The sequence below is a fragment of the Macaca fascicularis genome, chromosome 13 (assembly GCF_037993035.2).
Source record: "Macaca fascicularis isolate 582-1 chromosome 13, T2T-MFA8v1.1".
Lineage (NCBI taxonomy): Eukaryota > Metazoa > Chordata > Mammalia > Primates > Cercopithecidae > Macaca > Macaca fascicularis.
The window spans coordinates 83156720-83174760 of NC_088387.1; the positions used below are offsets into that span (position 1 = coordinate 83156720).

An 18041-nucleotide genomic window follows, 5' to 3' on the forward strand; every position below is an offset into this window, starting at 1 on the left:
TTGTACCATGCATTGTGATAAACATTTATGTTTGATTCCCATGTAATTCAATTCTGTGTTAATGCTGTAGAGTATTAAATGTATGTCGGCACTGGGTAGAGCACCACTTCTATGATTTTGAAAGAGATGCATATCTTTTGCAACGAATGGAAGAATTTATTGGAACAGTAAGAGGTATGTTTTTTTTTTTAGGTGCTTAGTTTTATATGTAATAAAAGTACCAACACGGTGACTATCAATTGATGTTATTGTGGTTCAGTAATACGAGATGTTTGTAATAGTACCAGCATAACCATTTGAAAAAGTTAAAAATTTTCATCAAACAACATTTAGACCTGCAAATTGCTCAACAGTCACCCTGTTGATCCAATGTATTTTCATTTACTGAATCAACTTACTGATTATTTTAAGAGTTGGTTAAGCCAAGTCTTCATACATATCCCAAAGTATGAGGGCGTTTGGGAATTACGTTGTGCCATTATAACACCACTGATGGAGGTCGAGTGGGCCACAGGTGAATAGAGAGAATCAGAGAGGAAGCAGAGTGGATTAAATTGAGAGTTTGTGTCTAACACTACCACTGATCAGATATGTGACTTTGGGCAAAATCACTTAGATTCTTTAGACTTCAGTTTTCTTATCAATAACATGAGGAGCTAGGTTTGTTGATCTCCAAGGTTTTCCTTCTAGTTTTAAAGATTATATGAGTGTATAGCTCTAAGGATGTCTTAGACAAACTTATTTTTATTTCCTTTGTATGCTCTAAATGATAATCAGAAAATAGTTAAATAATAGTACTTTAAATGTACAATACAAAACAGAGCCACATCAAAACTCACACTAAAAATGAAGGAATCAGTCCTCTGGCACTGATATTTATTGATTTATAAAATGCAATGTGAATTAGATTAATAGTGTGTATAATCTATCCTTATAAATCTTGTGATTTACATAAGATATACCTTTTGGAGGATTATAAAATAATACATTAAACTGAAGATCAGAACAATGGGGTGGACAGTCTCTACAAATTAAGTACTTTCTAATTTTATTTGGAAAGGATCTGGAAGAACACGTGCCAGGCTACTAACAGTGGTTACCCATGTGGAGAAGAGTAGTAAGATTAGGATGGGGGCCGGGAAATGGAAAAAGGGAACTTGTATTTTTCATTTTGATCATTTGAACTTTTTATAGCAAAGATACGTTCAGGTATCATCTGTGTGATTTTAAACCATTTTAAAAATATTAAATAAAGAATATTTAAATGTTATTTAAAATATAATGTATTGCAGGTAAAGCAATGAAAAAATGGGTTGAATCCATCACTAAAATAATCCAAAGGAAAAAAATTGCAAGAGACAATGGACCAGGTCATAATATTACATTTCAGAGTTCACCTCCCACAGTTGAGTGGCATATAAGCAGACCTGGGCACATAGAGACTTTCGACCTGCTCACCTTACACCCAATAGAAATTGCTCGACAACTCACTTTACTTGAATCAGATCTATACCGGTATGTACTTTAACATTCAAGCTGAAAAATCATTTCAAAAGAGTGAATTTTTAAAATGAAATACTGATTTCTGCCTTACAGGGTTGTCCTAAGACTTAACTGAAATCGTACATGAAGTGTCTAGTAATGAGGCCAGGCAGGCACTTCCTGTTCTTTCACTCCCTTGGTCCCTCCAGCTGAATTTACACCTTCTGTCTTTCTGTGGTCACCCCTAGTTGGTAAGGCTAGGTTCAAATCCTGGCTTTACTAATTGCTGACCCTGGGCAACTTTAACCTCCTTGTGTAACTTTATCCTTCTGCCCCTTATTTTCCTCAAGAGTAAAATGGGGCTACTGATAGTACGTACTCCTGGGGCTGTTTTGAGGTTTGAAAGTCAATATATGTACATTACCTAGCACAAAGTAAGGGCTCAATAAATGTTGGCTACTGCTTTATTGTGAACTTATAGCCATTATAGTCTTTTTTAGTTTATCATACTACATTGATATAATTATCTCAAAAATGTCCTTCTGATTTTAAATGGGGACTATTTAGAATCTTAAACTAAATTATTCATTTTTTAATAGCTAAATGAGAAAATGAGCTAAATTTATAGATCTCCCACTAAAAATCATATTTCTGAAAATTACAGTATTAGAATCTATTTTGTTTATTTCCTAGGACCCTTTTGTGGTAGGTTTTTTTCCTCTCCTCCTTTAGACCAAAAAAAAAAAGATGTAGGAATTGCATTGATTACTGTACCCTCTTTGAACTGATTTATAACAGATATCATTACTTAAATGTCTACTTTGTCACCCTAATTTATTAATAATGTTTATAAATGCTGGAAAAGATATTATGGAGGAGTTTCAACCTTGCCCAAAGCAAAATGCTACTATAAAGCAACACTAAAAGTACACAGGTATTTCCATAAAAATAGTTTTTAAAAACAGTTTTTAAAGGCCGGGCGTTGTGGCTCACTCTTGTAATCCCAGCACTTTGGGAGGCCAAGGCAGGTGGATCACCCAAGGTCAGGAGTTCGAGACCAGCCTGGCCAACATGGTGAAACCTTTTGTCTACTAAAAATACAAAAAATTAGCCAGGCTTAGTGACGGGCACCTGTAATCCCAGCTACCCGAGAGGCTCAGGCAGGAGAGTCACTTGAACCCGGGAGGTGGAGGTTGCAGTGAGCCAAGATTGTGCCATTGCACTCCGTCCTGGACAACAAGAGTGGAACTCCATCTCAAAAAAAAAAAAAAAAAAAAGTTTTAAAAAATCCATAAGGAAATATGCATAATTATACTTTTTTGTTATACCTTGTTTTCACAAACCTTTCTGTTGGTGTAAGAGGAAAGTTCATATGAGAGTTTAGTTTTTAATCTATCTCCTTTACTTAATAAAACAGTGTCTATATTAGAGGAAAAAGTGTCATGTAGAATTATGTATTGATGATTTTAGAGCTGTACAGCCATCAGAATTAGTTGGAAGTGTGTGGACAAAAGAAGACAAAGAAATTAACTCTCCTAATCTTCTGAAAATGATTCGACATACCACCAACCTTACTCTGTGGTTTGAGAAGTAAGTATTCCTAGCATTCTTACATTTTATAGCTGTCAGCTATATTATGAATTTCAATGCAATTTTGTTTTTGTTTTTGTTTTTGAGAGGGAGTTTTGCTCTGTCACATAGGCTGGAGTGCACAACATCGGCCCACTGAAACCTCCATCTCCCAGGCTCAAGCGATCCTCCCACCTCAGCCTCCAGAGTAGCCAGGATTACAGTGTGTGTGATATTACACTCACCTAATTTTTCTTTTTTTTTTGAGACAGAGTCTGGCTCTGTTGCCCAGGCTAGAGTGCAGTGCGTGATCTTAGCTCACTGAAACCTCTGCTTTCTGGGTTCAAGCAATTCTCAGGCCTCAGCCTCCTAAGTAGCTGGAACTACAGACGTGTACCACCACACCCAGCTAATTTTTGTATTTTTAGTAGAGACGGGGTTTCACCATGTTGGCCAGGCTGGTCTTGAACTCCTGACCTCAAGTGATCCACCCATCTTGGCCTCCCAAAGTGCTGGGATTACAGGCATGAGCCATTGTTCCTGACCAATGCAATTTTATTTCTATATGTCTCATGTCTTTTTCCTCTGTTCCTCCTTTATTTAGTAATTGTTTTTCATTGAATGAAAATGACAATATTTTTCATTAGAAAACGTTGAATGTTTTTCTAATGTAGCATTTTAGTTTCACTAATTATTTTCATTAACTTTTTTTGAGGTTCTTTTAATGGTTGCCTGGTTGCCTTAGAGTTTACCACACACATCTTGTCAGAATCAGCTTCAGACTTACAGTAGCTTCATACCAGTGATATATAGAAATATTACTCCTATGTAGCTCTATTCCCTTTCTCCCTTTTGTGTGGTACTGTTATACATATTACATCTTATTAATAATGCAAATCAAACAATACATTGCTACAGTTATTACTTTACCATTTGTCATCATACTCTTAGACCATTAAAGCTTTGCTCTCACCCACCTCCTTTGTGTATTATTGGCAACATATTACACATATATTACATTTCTATGTTATAAACTCAACAATGTGTTTATATTATTTTAAGTCAGTTATGAGAAGAAATGAGAAAAAAAATACGCATTTACAAAATGTCTTTAATAATTACCCAATTACCTTTACTGGTGATCTTTGTGTGGATTCGAATTACCATCTGGGATCACTTGCTTTTCAGCCTGAAGAATTTCCTTTAGTATTTCTTCTGGAGGGTCGGCTAGCAACAGATTCTCTCAGTTTTTGTTTATCTGGGAAAATCTTTATTTTACCTTCATTTTTGAACAATACCTCTATCTTCAAGTTAATACTTTTTTTCAGTTCAAATACACTATTGAGCTTTTCCAGTAAGTTTTTTATTTCAGTTATTGTACTTTTTAATTCCAGAATTTCCATTTGGTTCCTTTTTATAGTTTCTATCTCTTTAATGATATCCTCTCTTTGATGCGCATTGTCATCAACACCTTCCTTTCCTTCTTTTTCATGCTTTCCTTTAATTCTGTAACCATATTCATAATGGCTACTTAGAAATCTTTTTTGTTATTGTTGTTAAATCTGACATTTGGTTGCTCTCACAGGTAGTTTCTGTTCCTTCCCCCCTCCCCCACCCGCACCCTGCTGTAAGAGTCATATTTTCTATTTCTTTGCATACCTCATCTGTTGTTGTTGGAACCCTGACATTTCAGATAATATATTGTAGCAACTCTGAGTGCTGCTCCTCATTCCCCAACCCCCTTTCCAGGGATTCTTACTGCGTGGCAGTGGTACTGGAAAGACCCATCCACTCCTTCCCTGACCACACACACCCAGCTATGAAACTCCACAATTTGCCAGCTGATTGCTCTGATGTTTTCAACGATTTCCTGGTGGCATAAATGCTATACAAAATAATGCAATCAGATTGTGGCTCCTTTGAAGGAATGGTTTTCTGAGATTTCTGTTTCATACTTGTTCTGACCCCAGGAGGGCTTCTCTCAGTTGTCTTATTTCCTAGTTCTCCCCTGCAAACTACTCTGCCTACAGTCTAGGGTGTATCTTCATTAGATCCACAAATCTCTTCCCCATTGCCTTTCACCACAATTTCCTCTGTTCTTAAGGGCACCATTAAATTTAAACTACTTTATACTTTGTTGCAAATGACAAGATTAGGAGCTATCTGTTTGAAACAGGGCTCTAAGGCTCGGGATAATGGCAAGCTTTTCTCTGAGTGACACTTCTGCCCTAGGAGCTTGGTTGAGCAGGTAGAGTGGCAGACGATGGTACGGTAGCCTGAGGTCTCTTTACCTGCCTCTTCTGGCATGGAACCACGCCTTCAGGAACCAGAGGAAGGGCTCTTTTCTCAGTATTCTCAAAATATCATACCCAAGGTAGAGTCTCCATTCCATAAGTGGAAGTTGGGCAAGGAAGGGTCTTCCCACGTTTCAGCTGCACTCAACTGGGACTTGGCCTCAGCAACAGGCAGCAGGGACAGGATGAGAAAACTAAAGTCCTGCTCCTGTACCTCACTGGGAGCTAGGTGTTCTTGACTGCAGGAATCTGGAGTAGATGCTCAGTCCACCCTCACTGAGCTGGGAGAAAGGAGGGAGGGACCAGTCTTGGTTCAAATACCAGACTCTCTTCCCTCTCTTACCAAATTTTTGTAGATATTCCTGAATAGATGTTTCTTTTGCCATTTGCTCTCAGGGCCATTACTAGAGACTTTAAATGTGTGTGTGCACATGTGCATGTGTGTGTTTGTGTGTTTTAATAATTTTTACCAGTTTCACTCAGTGAAACTCATACTATCATACCACAAGTCCAGAATCTCAATGCAATTATATATTAGGTTGGTGCAAAAGTAATTGTGGCTTTTGCCATTACAGTTAATGCTGTTCCTAGAAATGTAGGAAACATAGGAACAGAGCTGTTCCTAGAAATGTATGCAGCCAATTATATATGAAGGAAAGAAATTGAGCATTAATCACTGATTCTTGAATTCTACTAGAATACACCCATATCACAAAGACCTCACAAAGACTTACATACATACCACAAGATAGTAGCCTCACCAGTTAATTCTAATGCTAATAGAGGATGCACCAAATACAGTAGGAAAATGATTGTTTGACTGTACCAGTCTAGAAAACAGAAAAGAGCAGTATGCCTCACTGGAGGCACTGCCTTCCTTCTATCAGTCACCCTGAATGTGTCTTCTCTATAGTAGTTATACTATAGCCACCTGCCCCCACTCTCTACATTATTTTATTTACTAAATTCTTTATAACTTTATTGGAAAAACTCTAGAATCTTTAGTTCACTTTTTTTTTTTAATTCCCAGATGTATTGTAGAAACTGAAAATTTAGAAGAAAGAGTAGCTGTGGTGAGTCGAATAATTGAGATTCTACAAGTCTTTCAAGAGTTGAACAACTTTAATGGTGTCCTTGAGGTTGTCAGTGCTATGAATTCCTCACCTGTTTACAGACTAGACCACACATTTGAGGTAGGTTTCTACATGTGTTTTTAAAATGAACTTTCATTCCCTATTATAAACATTAGATTTTTAACAATTATTATCTTTAATTTTTAAATGTCTCATTTGTCTTTTCAGGAGATTAAAAGACTGAACTATCTAAGTTTTGTAATGAATTGGTTGCTTTTTAAAAATTAAACATTCCTATTAAAATGTATTCACAGGTCCCAGCCTAAGGTAGAAGAAGAAAAAACTTTTGGCACTTAATTTGTAAGATAATGTAAATTAAATGTTCACATAATTGTGTAAGGAATGACATGATAAACTAGATCTCTCTCTCTCACACACACACACACTTTAAGTTTATACTGAGGTCTATGAAGATAATTTATTTAAAGCAGTGTTACAGTCATAAAATCGAATTGATACTGTTGTATTTGGGCCTGTTAGCCTAGTTTTTTTTTTTTTTTTTTTGACAAGACCTTTGATTCCTTTTTTAAACTTATGCCTCCTATTTTTTTTTTCCTTATAGCAAATACCAAGTCGCCAGAAGAAAATTTTAGAAGAAGCTCATGAATTGAGTGAAGATCACTATAAGAAATATTTGGCAAAACTCAGGTCTATTAATCCACCATGTGTGCCTTTCTTTGGTAAGTATTTCTTTCTGAATTTTTATTGCATTTCTGGATAAAACACTTATTTCATTAAATGACTGAATAATTACATGTGTAATATGCCAGCAGAAAATACTTGTCTGACCAATATTTAGCACCTGAAACCCTTTAGAATTTTTCTCATTAAGACTTAAGGTCAAGTCTAATATACATTTCATTTTCTATTTTCATCTTAGGCAGCCATTAGATATTATATAATACTTGTGTTTTTATATTTATAAAAGCCTTTTTAATTGAATTTTAATAAACTAAATACAGCAGAGGCATATTTATAACCATTTTTGTAAACAGTTTCACATGGCTAAAAATCATAGTGTGCCTGCTGTGTCTTTGGGCCCACACCTCTGGCACATCAGAATTTTAATTCTCTTCATCCTCTCTTATTTTTCCCCTTCTGCATCAGAGGAAGGAAGTACCTTTTCCTTCCTTTTTAGGACTGAATCTACCACCTGAATCTCCCTTTCTGTAGGTTCCTCTATCTTTTTCCATTCTTTATTTCCTGTATTTTCATGTATTCAATATCTCTTTCCTACTCTCGTCTTTTTTCTGCCTGAGTATATATATGCCCTGATGTTCCTTCTTTTGAATGCTTATAGAAATTATGGTCTTTCTCTAGTCTCTTTAGTATGTGCTATAGTTTCTTCTAGCCTTTTCCTCATCTATATCTATTTTTTTTATATAGTTTCAAATTCCACTGCATATAACAATGTTATGTCCTGATACTTTTAATATCTTTTCCCATATTTTATTGTTTGGCCTTTATAGCAACCATTTTTGTATTTACTTCTAATCTTTTTGCTGTGCACATGGTATATAATTGTAATTGTATCATGTGCATATTAAGGTTATTCACGTACCATATCTTATTTTTTTTGTATTTTATTAAATCTTAATTATTTATAATGGCTGCATAATCCATAAAATTGGACAATTTGTTTAACCATTACCCTGTGGTTGGACACATTGTTTCCAGCTTTTTTGCTTTCCAAATAATTTTCTGATTCAGATTTTCATTTATACTATTTTTCTGTATTTGAAAATATCTTCTTGAGATAGATAACCAGAGGAGGAATTACAGTAGTGCTCCCATCTCCATGGTTTCACTTTCCAGCTTCAGTTATCTAGGTCAACTGTGGTCTAAAAACATGAGATATTTTGAAGACCACATTCATGTAACTTTTATTACAATAGATTGTTATAATTGTTCCATTTTATTATTAGCTATTTTTAATCTTACTGTGCCTAATTTATAAATTAAGCTCATAGGTATGCATGTATGTGTATGCATGTATAGGGTTTAGTAATAGTTTCAGGTATCCACTGGGGATCTTATCACCTTTGGATAGGGGAGGGACTACTATACATAGGTTAAAAGGTGTCCATCTTTAAACTGTTGATATGTATTTTTAAGTTGCTTTCTGAAAGGCTGCCATGAGAAGTGTATGACATTTATGCCGCCATCAAGTGTATGACAAAGGAAATTTCATCCCATGATTTCCAATTTTGGATGGTACTTTTTTTTTTTCATCTCTGTTATTACAACTACTAAGCTATTTGTTGCAATAATTTCCATTCTTTGATGACTGTGGAGATTTTTTTCCAAACATTTCTTCAATATTTGCATTGCCTCTTGTCCATGTCCTTTTTTGTATCTCCTGCAAACAATCTGCCTTGTAGTTTTTATTCATTGACGTGTATTAGTTTTAAATTCTACCATCTGTCCTTTCTCATTCTGGTTTCTATTGTTTCTAACCTTAGAAAGTTCATATAATCTAGTAATTTAATAATCATATTTTCCTCTAGCTTTTTTATGACTTTCAAAATTATATTTAATTCTAATATCAAACTGAAGTATCTTTGATATCTTATGAAATACTCAAATTTATTTCCCCACCCAAATTATTTATTTGTTAATCCAGGTTTATTGAATGATTCTTCTTTTTCCCTGTTTACACATGGGACCTCCTTCCTTTTTTTTTGTTGTTTTTTGAGACAGAGTCTCGCTTTGTCACCCAGGTTGGAGTGCAGTAGCTGCCATCTGGGCTCACTGCAAGCTCCACCTCCCGGGTTCACGCCATTCTCCTGCCTCAGCCTCTGAGTAGCTGGGACTGCAGGCGCCTGCCACCACGCCCAGGTAATTTCGTTTTGTATTTTTAGTAGAGACGGGGTTTCACCGTGTTAGCCAGGATGGTCTTGATCTCCTGACCTCACGATCCGCCCGCCTCGGCCTCCCAAAGTGCTGGGATTACAGGCTTGAGCCACCGCACCCAGCCAGGGACCTCTTTCTTTAATATGTATTGTATCTCACTGACTTCCTATCCCCCTGCCACAGTTTTAAGGATTGTCACTTTATAATCAGTGATTCTCAGCAGGGGGCAGTTTTTGCCCCCCTAGGGAGCATTTAGCAATGCCTGGAGACAATTTTTTTTAATTGTCCTAATTGGGATGGTGCTACAGGCATCTAGTGGGTAGAGGAAAGAGATATTGCTAACATACTGCAATGCACAGGACACTTCCCCACAGCCCATAAGTATCCAGTCCAAGAAGTCAGTGGTGCTGAAACAGAGAAACCCTGCTTTATATAGTGTTTTCACAGATGATAAAGAGTTGGTTCTTCAGGGTTTCTTCAGTCCTTTTTTTTTTTTGGCCAATTTTGCCTATTTTTCCAAATGAACTTCATAAGTTTGGGTGGGAGGAGATGACCCCAAATGTAACTGGAACAATCTATCAATTAATTTCTAAAGACCATTTATTATATTTAGCATTTCCCCTTATTATTTTTCCTGGGTATTTTTGGTTTGAATGGTATTCGTTCAGTTACCTTTAACTCCAAGAATTTTTAATTTCCTTGGGTTTTCTAAATATTTAATCATGTTTACAAAATATAATACAGTGTCTCTTCCTTTGACCTGATTTCTGTGTTATGTCTTACATAACTGGTCATTAACTTCCCAAACAAAGCTTTAAAAATAATGGCAGAAATAAGCAGCTTGTTTTAAACTCAGTTTTAGCAGGGATAAAGTATAATTTTACTACTTGCTCTATTAGATGGTTTTTATCCTTTTAAGAAAGCATCATTCTTGCTACAGAATTGCTTCATTTCATTATTTTAAAAATACTAGCCTTCAATTTATATCTACAAACATGTTTTTTTAATTACTTCTATTTATAATATATCTTTCTCATTTCTGTTTTTACTTATTTGCTTTAATTTACTTTTTTCTTCAAAAAGATAAGGTCTCTATCTGCTGCTTTTATGAGGTTTAAAAAAAATCATTATTAATTCCTAGTTTTCCTGAGGACTTTTCCCCTACCTCTTCTTTTTTTTTCCTTTTTTGAGACAGGGTCTCACTCTATCACCCAGGCTGGAGAGTACAGTGGCACCATCTTGGCTCACTGCATCCTCCAGCTCATGGGCTCAAGCAGTCGTCCCGCCTCAGTCCCCCAAGTGGGAGGAACTACAGGCACAAACTACTATGCCTGGCTAATTTTTTTATTTTTTGTAGACACAGGGTTTCACCAGGTTGCCCACCAGGTTTCACCAGGTTGCCGAACTCCTGAGCTCAAGAGATCCACCCGCCTTGGCCTCCCAAAGTTCTAGGATTACAGGTGTGAGCTACCATGCCCACCCTGACCCTCTACATTCTTGATAAAAATATGGAGTTCATAGATTTTTATCTTCCTGGTAAAATATTAAAGCCTTTATGTTTTTGCTTAAATATGTTGACTATGTTACCAGTTCATTCAAGGGGAACTGGAAAGGCTCTGGATATATCTGACGTTATATTATTCAGTCTGTCAACGTATATTTCTTGAATACCTACTAAGTACCAGGACTACGTCAGGTGCTTAGAAAAGTGAAAAATACACAGTCACTATGCTCACCTAGCCTATAGTCATGCTACTCATGATGTCCTGTGGTCTCTGGTACACAGACATGAAAAGAAACCTCAGACCCATTCACTGACTCACTATTTGGCCCCTGCTCCTCTGTCATCCTAATTGCGGGTATTTATTCATACAAGCTGAAACTGTCCGTTCTTCTCTAAGATCTTTATAAACTTAACGGATCTTCATAACATGTTCTCTCTTTTTTTTTTTTGAGACAGAGTCTCGCTTTTATTGCCCAGGCTGGAGTGCAGTGGTGCGATCTCAGCTCACTGCCACCTCTGCCTCCCGGGTTCAAGCGATTCTCCTGCCTCAGCCTTCCAAGTAGCTGGGATTACAGGCACCCACCACCACGCCCACCACCACGGCCCGCTAATTTTTGCATTTTTACTAGAGATGAGGTTTCACCATGTTGGTCAGGCTGGCCAGGCTGGTCTCAAACTCCTGACCTCAGGTGATCCACCCGCCTCAGCCTCCCAAAGTGCTGGGATTACAGGTGTGAGCCACCGCACCCGGCCATAACATGTTTTTAAATGAATGAAGGAAGTTTCAGACCTACTTTAGAGTATGATTTCATAAGGTGTTTTAAAGTGAGCTGTGTGATTTCTTGAGTGAACACAAACATGTAGGTAGTTTGATAGGCACACAAAGTTTAATAGGTACAGCTATCTGCCAGCCTTTGTACCTCTTTCTTCTTGCTCATCTTCCTAGTTACTGAGCTTCTGCTCCTTTAAGGTAGTTTATCTACAACTGACCCTGGTCAGTTTTGGTGCCCTGTCTTTGCTATTCTTAAGTTAAAAGTTATCAGTCTCTGGAGTTAGACAGCCTTTTGTATAGTTCTGACCCAGTGGGTAAAGCCAGATGTTATTGCTGCTTCTGAATTCCATCCTGTCTATATGGTAGTTTATAGAAACTCCTTCCAGATTCTTTTCCTAAATTCTGGATACTGGTTTTCAAACCCCTTCTTTGGGGGAGGGTCAGAGATAGTACCTGATACTTCCTCTATTATTTTACCAGCATTATTCCCATCTTTTGCTGGCACTACCACCATTTACAGAATAAAAGTAGGGCAGTTACTCCTTCCAACGCTCTGCCAGATGTCTCAGGTCTGTAACACAGTTTTTCTCCATAAACTAAAATATTCTGATAGGTAGAATGGATAGATGGGCTAAGAAATGAATTTTTTCAGCTGGGCGCAGTGGCTCACGCCTGTAATCCCAGCACTTTGAGAGGTTGAGGTGAGTGAATTGCTTGGGGCCAGGAGTTCGAGATCAGCCTGGCCAACATGGCAAAACCCCATCTCTACTAAAAATACAAAAGTTAGCCAGGCATTGTGGTACAATTCCTGTAGTCCCAGCTACTCAGGAGGCAGAGGCAGAAGAATTGCTTGAACCCAGGAGGCAGAGGTTGCAGTGAGCCGAGATCACACCACTGTACTCCAGCCTGGGTGATGAGGCGAGACTCTGTCTCAAAAATAGAATTTTTTCTAAGGTAAAAGGATGTACCTTAATCAGGTTTGTCATCAAACATCCAAGCCTTTAGCATTGACTTTGCCCTTTGCTTTTACACAACTCTGATCTTGTGTCCTCCTTCTGTTATGTATAAATTTGCTTTGTCTCCATTCTTGCTTTCCAGCTATTTTAGAATTGATTCTCATATCCTGGCCTATCTATTAAATGCCTCTCTTCTATTTTGAAATAATATACTTCTTCATTCAGTCAAAAACATTTGTTGAATGCCCCTATGTGTTATGCCCCAGGCTACATGCTAAGCATAGACAAATAAGATACAGTTCCATAGTTTCTGCTCCCTTGAAAGAGCACAGAAGTAAGTCACAGCACTGTGTAGTAAGTATAACACTGTATTGCAGAAAAGTGTAGATTGAAGTGTGGACAAATACTATAGAAGCCTAGAATCCTTAGCTTTGTCCTGGGAAGGATGGGAAAGACAACAGCAAAAAGGTGAAACGTCAGCCTTCTTCTTTGTCATAATGCTCTGTTTTCCCTTTTCCCTAGAAGAGCTGCCTCCAGAGGTAGGGTATGTTAAATGATGTATTGAAGTACAGAAATAGCTAGACTTTCTATTTATGTATTTTTTAAAACATAAAAAAAAAACTAAGCTTTACTAGTATATAATTCTCAGGTTTATGCTATACATACTACATATATGCTATGTTTTTATTAAACTATATATGTGTATATAAGGAGAAAGCGAGGATATGTGCTTAAATATTTTTTACTGATGCAGCGTAAGATCAAAGTTGGGACACCACTGCTGTGATCATTTGTTCTTTTAGCTAGCCATCAGTTAGGCATAAAATAATTTCCAAATTTCATCCCGAACTGTACCGAAGTGCTACTTATAAGCATTTTCACAACTTCATTCAAGTGTGCTTTCAAGAACAAAGCTGTGAGTCTTCATTCCCACTGCCCCCGTTTCCTCCCCAAACCAGTTAATCAGTTCTTGGGGAGTCTACCTCTTAAATATTTATCCACTCCCAGTTATCCCCATAGATACTAGGGCAGCCCTCATCATCTCACCAGGACTATTGTTAGCCTACTAACTGCTCTTAACTCCTTCCAACCCATCTGGCTTCATAGTACAACTATAGTAATCCTTCTAGAATGCAAACAAAGATCCTTATAATTCCCTAATTATCTCCTAGATAAAAGTTAAGCTATTTAACAAAAGGCACTTCATGACCCAGTCCCAGTGCTAATACCTACAACTCTTCACAGATGGGCCATCAGTTTGTGACCAAGGTTGATTTGGGCTGCCATTGAAACGCATATTCTTATGGACATGTTTGTCAGACTGAACACTGAGCTGAGTGGATCATGCAACTTGTGTAGAGGAGAGTACAAATGGCTGAAAGTAAAAGCCAAATGACAGGCAGATGTGAAAATAAAAAAGCCTGTGCTTACTAGAACATACAGTCACTTTGTCTTAATGAATGTATCATCACGCATAGCCTAGGTGCTGAGAAATAACCAAGTAACTAACGCAGTTAATAACTGGATCCTTTTAAAAACCAAACAGGCATTGATGTCAGTTAGATTTCATTATTGCTGATCTGTTCAATATTGATTTGGATCCTTCCAAGGATGTGGCCAAAGATTTCTGGGTATGCCTCTACTACAAAAGCATTTTGAAGTACAAACCCAGCCCTTGCCTATGTCTATCCTCATACCCTGCCACTCTTTCTCTACCCCACACACCAAACCCCTGTGGTCTGGCCATACTAAAGAGCAAATTATCTCTATATATGTCTTTCAAGCAAGCTTCATCATGAATCAGTGCCTTTATACACATTGCTGCTTTGCTTAGACTGCTCTTCTATCTTATTCTACTCATTACACTTCTCATTTTTTGAGACTTATTCTAAGCATTATCTCATCTGTGTTGCTTTTTCTAATTCTCCCAGCTCAAGACAGAATGCCTCCTTTTTGCTCTCATAGCATCTTATGCATTACTACTAATATAGCACCTCCTAGTATGTAGCACTTAGCAAATTATACTGTAGTAGCCAACAGTTCAAAGCTCTGGATCCCTGAGGTCAGGAACTCCTTAAGCACTGGACTGCTGGAGGTCTTCCTCATCTTTGTACCTGCAGTACCTAATGCAGGACTGGCTTACAGCAGAGAATCCCTACATGTGTGGGGAGTGAACGAACTCAGATATTCACACTCCTTTTTTCTCCCCAAAGCATAATAATCAGTACTTTAGGGGAAAAGGTAGAAGCGTAATATTAGGGCAAGATGCAACAACAGCATCAACAATCACAACCATGGCTAATTAATACTTAACTTTTGTCAGGCTCTATTCTAAGCTCATACATACATTCACTCATTTGTTTCTCACAGCAACTCTCCCGTCCTCACTTTACAGATGAGAAAAACAGGCACAGAGAGACTAATTAAGCAATTTGCACAAGATCACACACACAGGCTGGTCGTGTGACTCATGCCTATAATCCCAGCACTTTGGGAGGCCGAGGTGAGTGGATCACCTGAGGTCAGGAGTTCCAGACCAGCCTGGCCAACATGGTGAAACCCCATCTCTACTAAAAATACAAAAATTAGCTGGGTGTGGTGGCACATGCCTGTAATCCCAGCTACTCGGGAGGCTGAGACAGGAGAATCACTTGAACCCAGGAAACGGAGATTGCAGTGAACCAAGATTGTGCCATTGCACTCTAGCCTGGGAGACAGAGTGAGACTCCATCTCAAAAAATAAAAAATATAAAATATAAAAAAGTACTAATAAGATCACACACAAAGAAAGCAGCAGAACTGGTTCCAGAGCCTTTATGCTAGAAGAGAAAGTGCCTGTTATTTTGTTCATTCTCCTCCTCGTCCAGTGTACAACTGTAGTGATGGGGAAACAGGAAATCAATTACCAGGTTGCCACAAAGTCTAGAAACTACTGAAGACCAGAATTTACATAAATTGTATGCAGTCCTGCATTTGACAGGCTTGCAAAACCTTCCACATTTCCATGAATAAGCCTATCCAAATAGTACTACTTCTCAATTGCAAATCATAACAACCTCTTGTGGGGCCCTCAGAGCTGACTAAGCAGAAGCTATGATCCTCTGAATTTAGTATTTTTCCTGTTTGCCAAAAATTATGTGTCATTAGTGACGAAGTTATTCTTAAAGTTCCTTTAATAAAACTGATTTATAGCAAATAACAATGGTTTGGAGGGGGTATGTCAGATTGATTATTCTTCCTAACAAATCTATTAATTTTATTAAACTTGGCCTCCCTCCCTTTTTCTTGGATGTTTATAAAATTTAAGTCTTTCACAGATACTTTCTCTTAAGCTGCTGTTTTTCATATCATGGAAATCTGAGCCTTGGTTCTTTTGTTATGGCAATTGAGATGGTACAGTGTAATACCCACAATTAATGAAACAGGAAAAAAACTTGCATTTTCCTTCTTTATCCTTGAAATCATTCCTTTATATCTTCTAGGAATTTATCTCACTAATATCTTGAAAACAGAAGAAGGCAACCCTGAGGTCCTAAAAAGACATGGAAAAGAGCTTATAAACTTTAGCAAAAGGAGGAAAGTAGCAGAAATAACAGGAGAGATCCAGCAGTACCAAAATCAGCCTTACTGTTTACGAGTAGAATCAGATATCAAAGTAAGTTGAATTATTTAAAGATTCGTACTTCTGATTAAGTTTATAAACTACCTAATAAAAGGCAGGTTTATTTTATAGGGGAGAAAAAGTAAACTAAACCTTAAAAGAAATAATTCAAATTTACTTGTATTAAATGTTTTCTTAACTTTCCATGAATTTCAAACTGAATTTATAATTTTTAATATTAATATTTTTTTCTTTGCATTTATTTTAGAGATTCTTTGAAAACTTGAATCCGATGGGAAACAGCATGGAAAAAGAATTTACAGATTATCTTTTCAACAAATCCCTAGAAATAGAACCACGAAACCCTAAGCCTCTCCCAAGATTTGTAAGCATTTGCATATTCATATTTATTTTACAGTTAAATACTTTTTTCAGTTGTCATCTACATCTGGTGATATCATTACTACCGTATGTGTTATATAGATTAGTTTTCCATAAAGGTATTCAGGGATGAAGTATACATGTGATAGTTAAAAGTAATGAAAAAGTACTTAATAATTATGTCCAGGAGCATCCCACTTGTTTCTAAATAAATGAATGTTAATATTAATTTGAGTAAATCCTGATATTAAAGATGATGAAATTGATCAAATATTATATGTTTTTAATTTTTTTACCCAAAAAAATGTTATTTAAGATTTTAAAGACAGGAAATTTAATGAATTTATATGAATTCACTTATAACAAATATATCTACTTATGACATTTTAAAAGTAATGACTTATTACAACTTTCAACCATGAATCATTAGCCATAAAATACCAAGTTTTGCTAACAATACTTTCTTGGGAAAATAAAGTTTCCATTGTTTTTCATTATTTGTCAATGCCCAGCCAAATTTATGTACAGAATCACAAACTCACTGATTTGACTGTGTACTCTCTTGTTCATAAAAAAGTCAAAAGTCTGCCAGGTGCGGTGGCTCGTGCCTGTAATCCCAACACTTTGGGAAGCCGAGGTGGGTGGATCACCTGAGGTCAGGAGTTTGAGACCAACCTGGCCAACATGGTGAAAACCCTGTCTCTAATGAAGTACAAAACTTAGCCGAGCATGGTGGCGAGTGCCTACAGTCCCAGCCACTTGGGAGGCTGAGGCAGAAGAATCACTTGAACCCGGGAGGCAGAGGTTGCAGTGAGCCAAGATCGTGCCACGGCTGTCCAGCTCCAGCCTGGGAGACAGAGCAAGACTCGTCTCAAAAAAAAAAAAAAAAAAAAAGTCAAGAATCCTGAATTAAACATAGATGGCTTCTAAGTGACCAAGATAAATCACATAATGTCTTTTAATTAAAGTGTATGCAATTGCCTGACAGCAACATTTCTGAAGCCCTTGTTCAGTTTTTAATAAGCTGGATTAAAAATAGAAAATGAGAAATAGGTATATAATCTGCTCCAACGAAGCACTCTGATACAGCACTGAGAAATGAGTTTTATTGCAAGGAAAATGCAATAGAACATACATACATATACACAAATGAAAATTGGGCAATTTAATGCATTTGTAAGTATCTCAAATGGTCCTGATGGCATCACTGTATTACAGAATAGGAAGGTATTGTAATTCACAGTGATAATCCTGGCTTTTCAGCAAAGTTAAATTTGCTCAAAATAGTCTCTTTTAAAAACCAGGGAAATACACAGTACATTTTAGAAAAACTTCCACCCAAATATATTAAAATAACAAATACTCTAGTATTTATAGGACTAAAACTTAGTTATTTAAAGAAATGCATTCTTTAACAATTTAGATACCCAGGGCTTTAGCAAAATAGAATGTTAACGCTTTAAATTTTCTACTTTTATTTGAATAATTATGTCCTT

At 36.9% G+C, this 18041-nt stretch overlaps 1 protein-coding gene across 4 annotated transcripts in view; it reads left to right on the top strand.

Moving 5' to 3' along the window:
- The window catches only part of SOS1 (SOS Ras/Rac guanine nucleotide exchange factor 1), a 148479-nt gene that overhangs the window by 116285 nt on the left and 14153 nt on the right, over positions 1–18041 (top strand). For all 4 annotated transcript variants that reach the window (XM_045369465.3, XM_045369466.3, XM_045369467.3 and 1 more), the window contains 7 exons: positions 71–174; positions 1293–1515; positions 2953–3072; positions 6376–6538; positions 7041–7158; positions 16046–16218; positions 16433–16549. In XM_045369465.3, the coding sequence (XP_045225400.1) occupies positions 71–174; positions 1293–1515; positions 2953–3072; positions 6376–6538; positions 7041–7158; positions 16046–16218; positions 16433–16549 (1018 nt within the window). The remainder of the gene's footprint in view (positions 1–70; positions 175–1292; positions 1516–2952; positions 3073–6375; positions 6539–7040; positions 7159–16045; positions 16219–16432; positions 16550–18041) is intronic.